At 41.8% G+C, this 13,576-nt stretch overlaps 1 protein-coding gene across 1 annotated transcript in view; it reads left to right on the plus strand.

Moving 5' to 3' along the window:
- The window catches only part of LOC116300580 (leukocyte receptor cluster member 1 homolog), a 29,627-nt gene extending 16,920 nt beyond the window's left edge, over positions 1 to 12,707 (plus strand). Inside the window, exons 7-8 of the mRNA XM_031709465.2 lie at positions 5,909 to 6,066; positions 12,514 to 12,707. Of these exons, the coding sequence (XP_031565325.2) occupies positions 5,909 to 6,066; positions 12,514 to 12,583 (228 nt within the window). The 3' untranslated portion in view covers positions 12,584 to 12,707. The remainder of the gene's footprint in view (positions 1 to 5,908; positions 6,067 to 12,513) is intronic.
- The last annotated feature ends 869 nt before the right edge of the window (positions 12,708 to 13,576 follow it).

A 13,576-nucleotide genomic window follows, 5' to 3' on the forward strand; every position in this document is an offset into this window, starting at 1 on the left:
GCGTAGCTTTGGCGTATCTAATATAATGATCGTCTTTTTGGAAAGCGACAAGAATGACTTTACCACTTACTTGAATCCTCCCATCAAAGCCCATAAGGTCCGGCTGGTTAGTTGCTCTTTGTACAATTCTTGGTATAACCTGATTAGGGGCATAGTCACTGAGCATACAGGAGGATCTAACTATCAAGCCGTATTGCTGCCCGATGGACATTATACGCCAATCACACTGGCCAAGGAATTAGCAAAACACGGTTATACTCTCACCACAGGATTGCCGCACGAAATGACCCTCAAACATAATATGTCAAATTATTCAATGACTTTTGGAAAGTCTGACCCATTGGGATCTTTATTATGTGCCTCGGGCAAGACAATTACCAACACAGCCATACCTGTGAAATGGAAAGTCGCATCCTCTTACGAAGTCTATTGCGATTTAGTCCATAGTTACAACAATGGAGAAAAGTCTTCTCTTATGTCCAAGTTTCTACCCAAAGGTAATCCATTTGACCTGGTAGAATACACTCCCATTTCTTTGAGCTATGACTTGTCTAATTTGGTAGAAAGCATAAACATCACCATTAAGGTGGACGGAAAGACGGTGGATTTTAACGGACGCAAGATCAATCTTGTCCTATCCTTCGCTTGAATCAAATTCATATAATGGGCCGCGTAGAGGATAAACTCAAGAGGATTTACTATGGGCCTGAAGGCTATTGGAAAGGAGCGTCGGCCATCAAGAAACTCGCGACCGCGGCCAGGGTATCAGAAGAAACGGCTAAGAACTGGTTGAAAAAACAAACCATCTGGCAGGTTTATCTTCCCGTGCCGAAGTACATTCCCAGGCCCAGCTTTACCGTAAATGCCCCCAATGAAGTTCATCAGGCGGATTTGCTTTTCTTGCCGCACGATAAGGTGAGAAAAAAGACCTATAGATACGCTTTGACCGTAGTTGATATCGCAAGCAGATACAAGGACGCCGAACCCATAACCAGCAAGGATTCTGGGGAAGTCGCAGAAGCCCTAGGTAGGATTTATAAGCGCGTCTTGAAATGGCCCAAGCTGCTGCAAGTGGATGCGGGGACAGAGTTTATGGGCGTGGTTACTAAGACCCTGAAAGACCACAGCACTAAGATTAGGAGAGCCGAAGCTGAGTACCACAGGGGTCAGAGCATCGTCGAAAGATTTAATAAGACCCTGGCCGAGCGCCTCTTTGGGTACCAGTATTGGAAAGAGCTGGAAGATCCCTCCAAACGCAACAGGGAATGGACTCAGAGGCTCCCCCAGGTCGTCGCGGCTTTGAACAACGAGGCGGCCAGGGCTACGGGGATAAAACCCAAGGATGCCATAAAAAAGAAACACGTGGAACACAAGTCCTTCGTCAGAAGTTCGAGGGCGGTCTTCCCCCATGAAAAAAAATTAGGTAATGTCACAGTCCGATATCTCTACGGACCGGGTGAATTAGAAGGAGGATCCAAAAGAGCTACGGATCCTAATTGGTCTTTGGAAACTTACCAGATCCGAAGCGTAATAGCTAAGAAGGGTCAGCCCATCTTGTATTATCTTCACGATGGCCCCACACGTGGGTTCGTCATGGAAGAACTGCTTATCGTGTGATGTCCGAATGCTATCGTATGCACTCCGTCATCACACATCCATCGCTTACCGTCAAATGCAGACAGTGACACCTTCTCCTGCGTGACGTTATGTATCTGATGACCATAGCTGCGCAGGCTGTTCATCTTATGCCGCTGTTCCTTGCGTGTTTGTAATACGTTGAGGTAGGACTCGTGCGTAATGTCCTTCTTAACCACGTACTTTTTTACGCCTTTAGCTTTCTTTTCTACGCCGTCTAACTTTAGCACGCTGTACATCTTTGGTTTCAGACCCACGTACTCTACTATGGGTTTTCCTAACATTTCGTCTTTCATCTTCCCAATTACCTTCTTATTCTTCGCAGAGTAAAGGAAGTGCTCCTTCGGGTAACCGCTGGTGTCGTACTCATCTATGTCGGGGAGGCAGTCTTTGTAAACGTCTTCCGTTTGCACTTCTAGAATTAGGGAGTCGGTGTCTGTGTACAGGAGGCGACAGCGGTCTCCGTACTTTGGCTTAAGCTTATCGTAGTAGAACTCATACATAAGCAGCTTCGATAGATCCAGCACCGTAAAGCCTGTGTAAACGGGCTTGTTTAGTAAGAGGTTTGCCCTTTTCATGTGAATCACGTAGAAGTTCAGCATTTCTACGTATCTAACGAAGCCTGGCTGTGACACGTATGCTTCTGCTTCCTCTTTGGTGCTGACTATTTTTACGCTTACGCGCTTGCGGATGTTCTCCATTGTCTTTCCGAACACGCTGTTGTTCATCAGTTTGAAGAGGTTTTTCTCGAAGTCATTTTTCGCTGCGGTACGCTTTTGCGTGTTAAAGTCAATGTAGGGGCGCATCCAGGGTTCCTGCGTGAATTTTAGGACTCTGTGGATCTTCTCTACGCGCATTCCGTGTCCCACGTAGAACTGCAGGTTGCGGTAATGTACCACATACTTCTTCTTATCCATCAGGTTCATAGTTAGTTTCCTGTACGGTTTGTAACCAGGGCACATTTGCTTTTGCAACGGACTTAGCTGCTTAAATGGTATCTCTATCGCTTCTGGTGCTAAGGGGAACTCATTGTGTTCGTCGTGCAGGCGCTCTGGGTACTCCAGATCCACTTCTAAGACGTAACCCTTGTCTTCCTCCTTTCCTACCTGCATGTAGAAGTCTATCGGCTTCACTGGATCCCATTCGAAGTCTCTCACAGGTAGGTACTGTGACATTGCCCAACCATAAAGGTTATTCGCATCCAGGTAGTAAATGTATGTGGTTGGTTTCTCTGGGTCGTGCTCTACTAAGGGGTTGTTTGCGCGGGCGTAACGTCGGCTGGGTCCGCATACGCCGCCACGAATACCGTCTTCCATAAACCGATACATGTCGTACTCCGTTAGGAGATCCAACTGCGCATTTGTTTTCTTTAACAAAGCACTCCAGCTGAGCCCAGGAGCCGTGTAGAAATTAGCGGGATCCAATCCGTAATATTCCATAGCCATCTTTCTGAAGCTTTGGAAAACATCTGCAAGCAGCACTACGTCAGACCTTAGGTAGATGTCGTGGTAGTCCCCCATGTTCTCACAGGAGTACTTTTCCCACACGTCTAACGCATGCTGGTACTCCTCATCCTTTATGCCGGACTCGTTTAGGGTGCTGTAGAAGCGATCTTTGGGTGGTAGGGACTCTTTGAATCGATCCCAGGAATCCATGTATTCGTATGGGTAGACTCCTTTCCTTTCCGCGCCATATTGACTGGAAATGGGAAAGTTGGTGTTATACTTTACGAGGTTTGCTAAGGAGTCCGCCATGAACTGCTGCGAGTCTAAGAACTTCAGCTTGCCCACAGTTACGGACATGTACCTTTCTTTGTTGTTGGGTATGCACTTTACTTCGGAGCCGTCTGTTCCTTGTAGTAGCAAATGGGAGTCGTAACCCCTTAAATTGTGAAAGAATACGGGTATTTCCATTTCTGGATCTACTTTGAAGTTTATATTGCATTTCCAATGAGCCGCTCCTCTGTATTTACCCGTGATGTGGCAGTGATCCCTAACCTTATCCACATAGAAATCCTCAACGAATGCTTTATGACAATGAATGCAGTGGGTGGAAGGCTTTCCCGGCTTTTCCCCCTTCTTAGCATACTTCCCGCATTTAAAATGAGCTTCTCCTAAATACTTTCCATCTTCATCCCACGCTTTCTTGGCTCGTCTTCCAAACTGGAGAAGCGTATGTTGACAAATGTGGCATTTCTTTGCCTTGGTAAAAGCATCCTGGTTCTCTTTGGTAAATACCATCTTCTTTGGGCGTCTTAATTGTTCTCTTATCTCTTCCTCCTCTTCTCGCAATGCTTCTAGAAACTCATTAGCTGCGTTCTTACCTCGGTAAATCACAGGAGGGTTGGCCTTACCATCTGATCTGACTACTATGTAACCAAAGGAGCAGATCTCGTGTAATCCCACCTTATTCGTGGCACCACTTTTCTGCTCTTCCTTAGTTATCAACGCTTCAAAGTCTGCATATATCACGTAAGGCACCTGCATCTGCTTTTGATGGTCTGCGTATGAAAGCTCTTTGTTGGTGGGTATCTGGATCCGTTGCGCCACTTCTTCGACTCCGCGGCAGATCTCATCGTGTTTCTTTAGGGTATTTAAGGATGTAAATGACAGCAAGCAGCAGTCGCAGAAGTACTTTTTGCCTTTGTGCTTAGTATGTCTGTAGAATAGTCTGCTAATGTGTTTAACCCATGAGTAGTGTCCGCCGTGGTAGAATAAATGTACGCGCTCTCCTTTACTTTTTGACAGAACTAACGGTACTATCGTCTGCTCTCTGACTCCGTAAACGTTAATTGCTAGATCGTTTATTTCCTCAAATATGGGGATGTCTATCAACTGCATGGGAAATTCCACACCATCCCACTCTAAATCATCTGTGGGATACTTACTTGTCCTACAGGGATCCTTCTCTGCTGGATACAGTGCAGACCTGATTGCCCACATAAAGCATCGATTGTCTTCATTCTTCACGTTTACAATAGCCTTCTTCCTTTCTACCCACGTTGGTAGCGGTACGTAACTCCCCCCTCGTATGGGTACGTACCTGGCCATACTTATCTCTATTCCTTCAACCTCCTCTACTGTCCAACCCGATCCTTCTTTCGTGTAGTTAGACAGCGACTCCATTATTGCTTCTAAGGCTTCACTGAGTGACCTATCCAGATTCGTGGATTCTAATATCACTAACGACTTTGATCGCAACATTGCTGTCGTCATTACCTCGTCTTTTGACAAACTTACTTCTACCATTATGCTCGCTTTCAGGGCTCCTAATTCTTCTATACCTTTTCGGAGAGTCCTTTTAACCTTCCTTTCTGACTGACGCCAAAACTGTCTAACGTCAATCTCACCGTTACCGGGTATTGACACCGTGCTGAAGTTGCTTTGGGATTCCATCTATATAATAGGAAATATTTTATACCTAATACCAAGCACTTTTTAGGTCGTCGTAGTCGTACTCACAGTCCTGACAATGCCAAAACAATTTAACCTTAGTCTCAAACTTCTTACCACATCCACAATCATAACTGCTCATACACTTCGTCTTCATTTCCAAATGCTTTTTCAAATCCGCTTCTTTCTTAAAAGTTCTCTTACATTCTTCGCACTCCATATATAGACTAACATATTTAAGTGCGCTGTTGCCCTCAACCACACTTGGAGTGGGGGTCGTCCGTAGGTGGATTTTTGACGCGGGTCTTACCCCGTGTTGAGATTGCGCTGGAACCCCCATTCCCTATACTACTGGTAGGGTTGTTAGCCCTGTGGCCAACCCCAACCTGAAGGACTAGGGGATCACTCTTTGTTTAGTCTGTACCCTTCAACACATATTCAGCATGGGTGACCCTAACAGTCATACAATAGTCCCCTTAACAGTTTTCTGCGCCATCTTGAAAGGTAGCCGTGCCTCTGCATTGAAGCGAGACGAACAGTGAGCTTGCAATGATAGAGACCTGTGAATAATTGTCCAAGGTTTTAAAAAAAGGTCTCTAACATTACAAGCTCACTGTTTGTCTCGCTTCAATGCAAAGCCACGGCTACCTTTCAAGATGGCGCAGGGAACTGTGAAGGGGTCTATTCTCCAACCGACTAGCTCTAGGGGTCATAAGGACACACATTGCCCAGCCATGTCAAGGTGACGATCTCTGTGGAGCAGTCTATGTCCCTCTTGGAAATTCCTTCCCTATATATATTTTAACCTCTTTCCTCTTCCCCTGCTTTGTGATACTCAATCATTGCCCTTCAATCACATCTGTTGTCTTCCATGAACATAGAGAAGAGAAGAGACATCTCCAAGAAAGAAAAGTGTACAAGAACTCAGAGCAGAGCGGTTAAAAAGAGAGCAATCTGAACGAATAAGAGAAAGTGAGCTTCGTTCTTCATCAAAAGGAGAGAAAAAAGCGCCAGAACCTTTGGAAGACAACCCATACAGGTAAGTGCTTTCATATTATAGATCCCTTCTATATCAATTCATCTGATTCCTCTGAAAATAGTTCACTATATACACCTATTTCAGAAATCGTTGTCACACCAAAAGCCTCAAGCAACAAGCCAAGATCGCAGAGAACGCCGGCACTTTTAGCTATGAATACTTGAGGCTCTTGGTGCGACAACGATCTTTGAAAAGAGTTTATAACGTTACCCTACTATGCCCGGCAAAAGGTTCAAAACTTTCATTCTGCATATCTGTACTTTTACAATGCCGTCAATTTGGAACTTTTTTAAACAAATAAATAAATAGATAGATAGATGAATAAATAGATCAATAAATGAGTGAATGAATAAATAGATAAATAAATGAATAAATAATAAATAGGATTTAGCAGTAGCATTTCCACAGAGTGGCTCTTCAATCCACCGTAATTTCAATTGGAATTTAGAAGTTGGTTTTTGCGGAGGGAGGAAAACCAGTAAACCCGGAAAACCCTCGAAGCACAGGAGAGAACCAACAAACAACTCTTCACAATCGTCATATAATGAAGGACTTGAGGTTATGAACCTGCGAAAGCTCAACCAACGTAGGGAAGAACATTGTCATAAACCTTACAACAATATACTGATCCAAAAAGACAACAAGCTAAAAGACCTCATACCTGAGCCCAAACTACACTGATATTATGTACTTATTGACTGAGTGGGAGGGCCGTACGGGAAAATATTTGGCTCGAGGTCATGTCGTACGGACCGAGCGCAGCGAGGTCCGTACAAATGACCGAGAGCCAAATATTTTCCCGTACGGCCCGACCTAACTCAGTCAATAAGCATTTTATCATATGAGCCTCACGAAAATAAAAATAATTAAGAAAAAGAAAGCGCGCGGATTCGAGCAGGGCCGGACGGGTTTTTCCGGCCCGCTTACGTCAACCCGTCCGGCCCCCATCACGTGACTTTTTCCGATGGTTTTATTAGAGCGCGCGAGCAGGGCCGTACGGGTCATATGATAAAGTCTACGTAATCCACGTAAATTTGACTTGATAAAATGCAGGAAGAAAAGATTTAAATGTAGTTTCATTAAGCTTGTGGGACAATCCAGGTACTTAGGCCCCGTCCACACGTATCCGGAAATTTTTGTATCCGCAATTTATTTTTTGCGGATACGAAAATGTTTGCGTCCACACGCAGCGTATTCGAATCGTTTTCACCGTCCACGCGTATCCGTTTTCGTAAAATTTGCGGATACGGATACAAAAATTTGCGGACATGTGTGCTGTGGACGCAACCCGTATCCGTAAAAAAATATTTGCGGATACAAAAATTTCCGGATACGTGTAGACGGGGCCTTATACCCTTATTACAATTTTAAGATTTTCAAACTTTTATCTGTTTGCCATTTGATATCAATATAGTATTATTACTATTATTATTCTCACATACGACACCGAGCACGGAGGGAATCGAACCCGGGTCGCACTGATGACAGGCGAGTGCTCACGCTGCTACGCCACCCGTGCTTTTTTAAAGTGCCCTATAACGCCTAATGAGTTGGTCGCGTAGCTTCCCGTGTGACTGGGAATCTAATTTTTTCAAGATTTCCAAAACGTTTGACTCAAATTCAAATGAGTTAGGTTTCCTGAAAAAATAAAGTCTAAAGCTTCCGTTTTGTTTTGTTGTTTTTTTTCTTTTCTTTTTTCTTCGAAGAAGCGCTTACCAGCATTTGATTGTAAATCAGTACGTATCTCAAAAATGATCTATGGACATTCCTTTTAGATTCTAAATTAGCATTACTAAGTTACAGTACCGGGTTTCAAAAAGAATTCGTAGGTTTCAGTTCAACAGAAAGCAGTCTCTTTAAACACTAGAATTAAATAGTCTTATTGCAGAAGGAAAACAACGATTCGTCGGGGCATTAGATTGAATGGCGGACGTCTTGAATTTCATTATTTTGAGACCTGAGATGCGAACAAGATGTCAGGATGTCTTTTAATATAACTTGACGCTTTTCAAAAAGAAGCAAATCTAAAAAACTAATTGAATTTGCTGGTAGGTGACACCAATATTCAAGATGGCCGCCGTAACAGTTGAAAAAGGTCTATTGTTCTATTGTTCTCACAGAAGAATGATGCTATTTTTGAAGCAGGTGTCTTTTCAGGGTTCGCATATACTGCTCCTGGAATTCCACCTTCCTGGAAAATCGAAAATTAAAAATTGTAAAATTTCCTGGATTTCGTGAACATGTTTTGGAACCAGTTTTAAAAGGGTATTCGCTGGCAAAAAATGGACAAATTTTCTTCTGCGTGTTTATGAAAAACTAACACCTCGCTTTGAACAAGACCTTAATTGCGCATTTATACAGACGCTTTGATCTTACTTCCTTGGCGATAAAAACGAGCATTGATTTTGAAAGTTATGTAACTTGGGTGAGACGGAATATATTTGTCTTAAAGCGTGTTGTTATATGATTTTGTTCGTACACTGACTGACCAGGGTCAAAACCACCGACGGCTTGTGCTGGGGAAAGTTGTGAAACTTGCTCTCTAAGTTTGATAGGTTTCCTAATTCCTAACATCTTTGAGCTGAATTAACCGATGATGAATGATACCAGCAAGCTTTCTTCGCCCAAGGAATACGTGTTTATGCCCTACGATGTTTTTATTACCAAACTAGTTATTTATTCCTTGGTTGGTGTTCTCTGTGTCTACGCTGTTGTGGCCAATGCCTTTATCCTTAACGTCAAGGCAAAGCTACGAACCAAGCGAAAAAGGAACGTTCACAACCGAAGACCTTTCGATCGATTCCCAGTGGTCAGTATGTTTATTCAAAGTCTAGCGCTCTCGGATTTCTTTTGTGGTCTGATTACTCTGCCAGTCGCCATCACAGTGAACTTTGTTGATGTTATAACCAGTGACATGATCTGCAAGATCGTCCGCTTTTGCAACATCTTCTTTCCAGTGGTAACTATAAACAATCTCTTTGTCATCGGAATAGAAAGATATTTGGCAGTATTTTATCCTTTACTCGTCCCATCCAGTCGTTCAATCAAGGGACTTGTCTTAGGGGCGTGGATTTTCGGGGGAGTTTCAACATTTGTTGGCTCTGCCACTTATGGCCTAGAAATTCGAGATATCGGCCCCACCACATACACCAGGACTTGCGTGTATAACAAAAATGTTCTCGAATACAAGGCAATGTTTATATCGTTTACAGTCGTTGTCTATCTCATCCCAAGTATCATTTTAACCTTTACTAGCCTTCGTTTAGTTTGTTTCTTACGACAGAAAAGAAAGACAACGACAAACTGTAAAGTTAATTCGTGGAGATTTTATGGGACAAGTACTTTTGTGATTCTCATATTTAGTTTTGTCATTCCGTATTTATTATATGTGGTATATTCTGGGGTAAGCATGATCTTGAAGTTCGACTTCACTTTCACGACGGAGATCATTATAAGGAGAGTCGGCGCATTGCTTGCTTACTCTAACTCCGCAGTAAGCCCCACTGTCATGCTTTTTAGTATGCCTGATCTACGAAAAGCCTTCAGAAGATTCATTAGGCTGCATTTTAGACTAAAGCTCTCGCGTATAAGCTCTAATGTGAACTCTAACAATCCCCAATTGTGTAGTAGCGGATCTAGCGCCATTTCGTCGAACATTAATGCACTAGGCCATTCTAATCCATTTATAATCCATTTATAAGGGCAGCAAATATCCGCCCCACTATTCATAGTCAACTTGAATATGTAAATTAGGTGCCAAAGAAATTGTTAGTATGTATTCTCACGGACTTTATACTAATACGAAAGGAAAGGACGCCACGAATTAATCACTCTCATTAAACCACCGACGACGAAGTGTACGTTTTTTGACCCATCCACCCACCCACGAGCAAGCCGGGTTGATCCACATTCTATCCCATTTATTGCTCTTCAGCCAGGATTTGTTCCAGGCCAGAGTTGCCTTTGCATACCTTAATATTAACAATAGATGGGGCAGAATATTACACTGTTATAGAGCTTTCAAGTTATGACATATTTGTAAACCATTCATTATACAGGTACACTAAAAGCTGAAACTAAAAGCATTCAAGGTTAAAATAAGTCGCGTATTATTTTCCTGGTCCAACTGCTAAGGAATACAACTAAAATAAAGCGAAAAACTGTTAGACTACCTAAAACAATCAGAACCGTTTATAGTCAAACCAGCTCATGCGTTCCCATCGATGTTCAAACATTCAGTTTATTATTCGAAGTTTCCATCTTGCTTTGAAACTTGCGTTAATGAAAGGAACCGTTATAAATTTGAAATTTGGGAGCGGATTAAAAGTTTATTTAGTTCTTCACAGATTCGTGCAAAGCCAAAATTATTTCTACAGTCGTAGCTAACATTTTAATTAAAGTTATTTGTGTGGTGTGTTGTTTTGTTCGAAAAATCCTTTCACAAATGAACACTTAGATATTTTGAGGTAAAGGCCCGGATTAAGAATTGTAGTTTACAACGTTTGTTTGATTAATGCAAGCTTCAAAGCGAGATGGAAATCAAACTTCGAATAATAAAATGAATCTCGATAGGAACACATGAACTGATTTGACTTTAAACAACCTGTCATGAAGAAAAGTGTTAAAAAATCTTCATAAAAATGCTTTTCGTTTTGGACCCAGAAGTCGTTTATATATTTATTAACTTGTATAGCAAAAAATAAAAATAAAAAACACTGTTTTGAAATTGAAATAAAACTGAAATAAATAAATAAATGAAATATGTAAATATATATTTAATGTGATAACTGTTTTCAACAATAAATAATAATGTTGATGATGAAGCGAATTGAATAAAATATGAAATACATATAATACACATAAGCGCTCAGTGAGAAGCACGGGTGGCGTAGCGGTGTGAGTGCTCGCCTCTCCTCATGCGACCCGAGCTCGAGTCCCGCCGGGTTCGGTGTTGTATATGATTAGAGTTGTTTGTTGGTTCTCTCCTGTGCTTCGAGGGTTTTCCGGGTTCTCCGGTTTTCCTCCCTCCGCAATCGCGTAATATTTGGAAAACGCTATCCTACAATTTTTTCATATTGCAATATGTTGGGTGCCTTGATGAATACTATTGACTGGTGCAAGTCGCTTTAAAAGTTTAGGTCTAGTTTTCGAGAAAACAAGTGATGAATGATTTCTAGGATGTCACCATTACGTCAGAACGAAAAGGCCGCTTTAAACTAATTTATCATTTTTGAAACCTTTAATCCTTTCCTGACATTGTGTGAAAAGCGCTTGCAGATCGAGTTATTCAAGACGAAGTTGTAGCGGTTTCAATGCGGCTATGTGTGCCAGACCCAAACTACCCAGAGCCTCCTTAATTAATGTAAGTGCTACCCTCGTGAAAAAAGGACAGTTTTTCAGTGTACAGTTTGCTTAATGGTGCAGCGTCCAACTACTTAACAGCATAAGGGATGAAACTAGTTTTTTACCGCTTTGTTACTGCACATAAGAGAAAAAGTCCTTGAGAATCTCAATCAGTACTACTTTTCCACTCGGTTAGGTTTGTCTTCTTTAACCAGTATTGATTCGTAACAATTACAACAAGGTGATTCCCACCGGTCAAATAGCGTAGGAAGGCCAACGTTGTCTATTCTAAAACTGTTGGTTAAGATTGTTTTCCTGACGATTTGTCATTTCGCTTGGTTTAAAGATTGGGAGATAATAATGAGTTAGGAGAAGTACAACGCGTAGCGGAGTGCTTCTCAACACTTCTCGAGTGTTCTGCCAATCCCCAAGTGCTTTATGACTGCACACAGCACAGCAAGCAAGTTTTTTATTTCTCTTATAAAATAAAAATTACAGGAATAACGAAACTGAAAGTGCGCGGGCGTGCTGTGGGCTCTCTTTAAGCACGCACTCTTGACCAATCAGAATCACGTATCAGTTAGCAGTAAAAAACAAGATCAGCTTTATAAACTCTACAATTGGGGAGAATTGGGAATCTTTGCATTTAAGGGGGGTACTCAAGAAATAAGTAACCAAATAGAAATTTGATGTCTTAAAAATTATCCTGTTTTAATAGAAAGCCACGCAAGAAAAATCCCCCCCCCCCCCTACCCCCGTAAAAATTTAACGGTCGTTTAGATCTGTTACAAGTTTGGTCTGTGTTAGTCTCCTCAGCAGGCTTCTCTTTGCTCTTTTCTCTCTTCTTTCTCTTTTCGTATACTGGGCTTCCTGTGTTGGCTGAGAGTTGGCTTTCTTTCCCTCCCCGCTCGCCTTAGTCTTCCTCGTTTTCACCACAGGATACCCATCACTCTCAAACAGCAACAAAAACCAAACCAACTAAAACCCTAGCGAGTAGCCTTCTGAGGAGGTTTTGTGTCTCTGAAAAAATAGTGGCATATAACGATACCCACCACCAGCGGGGTGCTTACTGTTAATAACTATTTATCTTTTATTATTTGACAGGTATAATTCTCAGTTCAATCCTGACCTTGTAAGGAAACCTCACTCCAGCCATCGATACAGACCATATTAAGAAGGAGTATAGTTATACAGCCTTATGAAGATACTGCAGAGAATGCGGTATTGAAAGTTTTCAACACTAGAAGACCTGTGAGGAAATCAGGATTCTCTGCGACCATCACCTTCACAGGAGCCTGACAGAAAGAATGTGTTGTGGTTTGGTTCACAGCCCATTAGACAAGTACGAAAGCAAAACTCTATTTGAATTTCCTATATTTCAGTAGGAAAAATCCTCCAAATTTTATTGATGCCTTGCAACAGCCTCTGGGCTGATCACAGTCAGGGCACGGCTAACTCACAGATAAAACCCTGAAACAACCTCTGGGTTGATCTAAGTCAGGGTATAGCTAACTCACAGATAGAACCCTGAAACAACCTCTGGGCTGATCTAAGTCAGGGCATGGCTAACTCACAGATCAAACCCTGAAACAGCCTCTGGGCTGATCTAAGTCGGAGCATGCACGGCTAAACTCACAATTCAAATTAGAATTTAGCCTGGTGAGGAAGAAAACCAGAGAACCCAGAGAATAATGTCAATACTCACTACTATTCAATGCAATGCGCCCATTCCAGGAATAGAACATGAGACCCCAGAGTTAAGCGGCGACCATACTACCACTACACCGCTTTTGAGTTCCCTTAATTTCCTGCATTTTATATAAAAGAAAATGCGGTTCACACAACTGTGATTTAGAATTTGTTTTAGTCTTTACACCTGACCCAAAGCATTATTATCAGTGTACTGGTACATTATTTTAAAACAGAATTTAAGCAATGTTAGTAAAAATCTCGTATTTTCATTATATATTCTCATATTAAAATCATATCATATTGCTTGGCAATTGAGTTAATTTCTCGTCATTTTACAATATATAGTATTTGTTTAAAGAATATAACTTAATTATTATTTTTTTAGTTGTACTGAACTATGTGGCATGCCTTTTTTATATGACGTCACAGCCGCCATATTGGTGTATCTTTGACAATGACTTTGTCATTAGTTCCT

The sequence above is a fragment of the Actinia tenebrosa genome, unplaced genomic scaffold, assembly GCF_029948245.1.
Source record: "Actinia tenebrosa isolate PJP-AT-01 unplaced genomic scaffold, QUT_ActTen_1.0 PGA_scaffold2__45_contigs__length_23673736, whole genome shotgun sequence".
NCBI lineage: Eukaryota > Metazoa > Cnidaria > Anthozoa > Actiniaria > Actiniidae > Actinia > Actinia tenebrosa.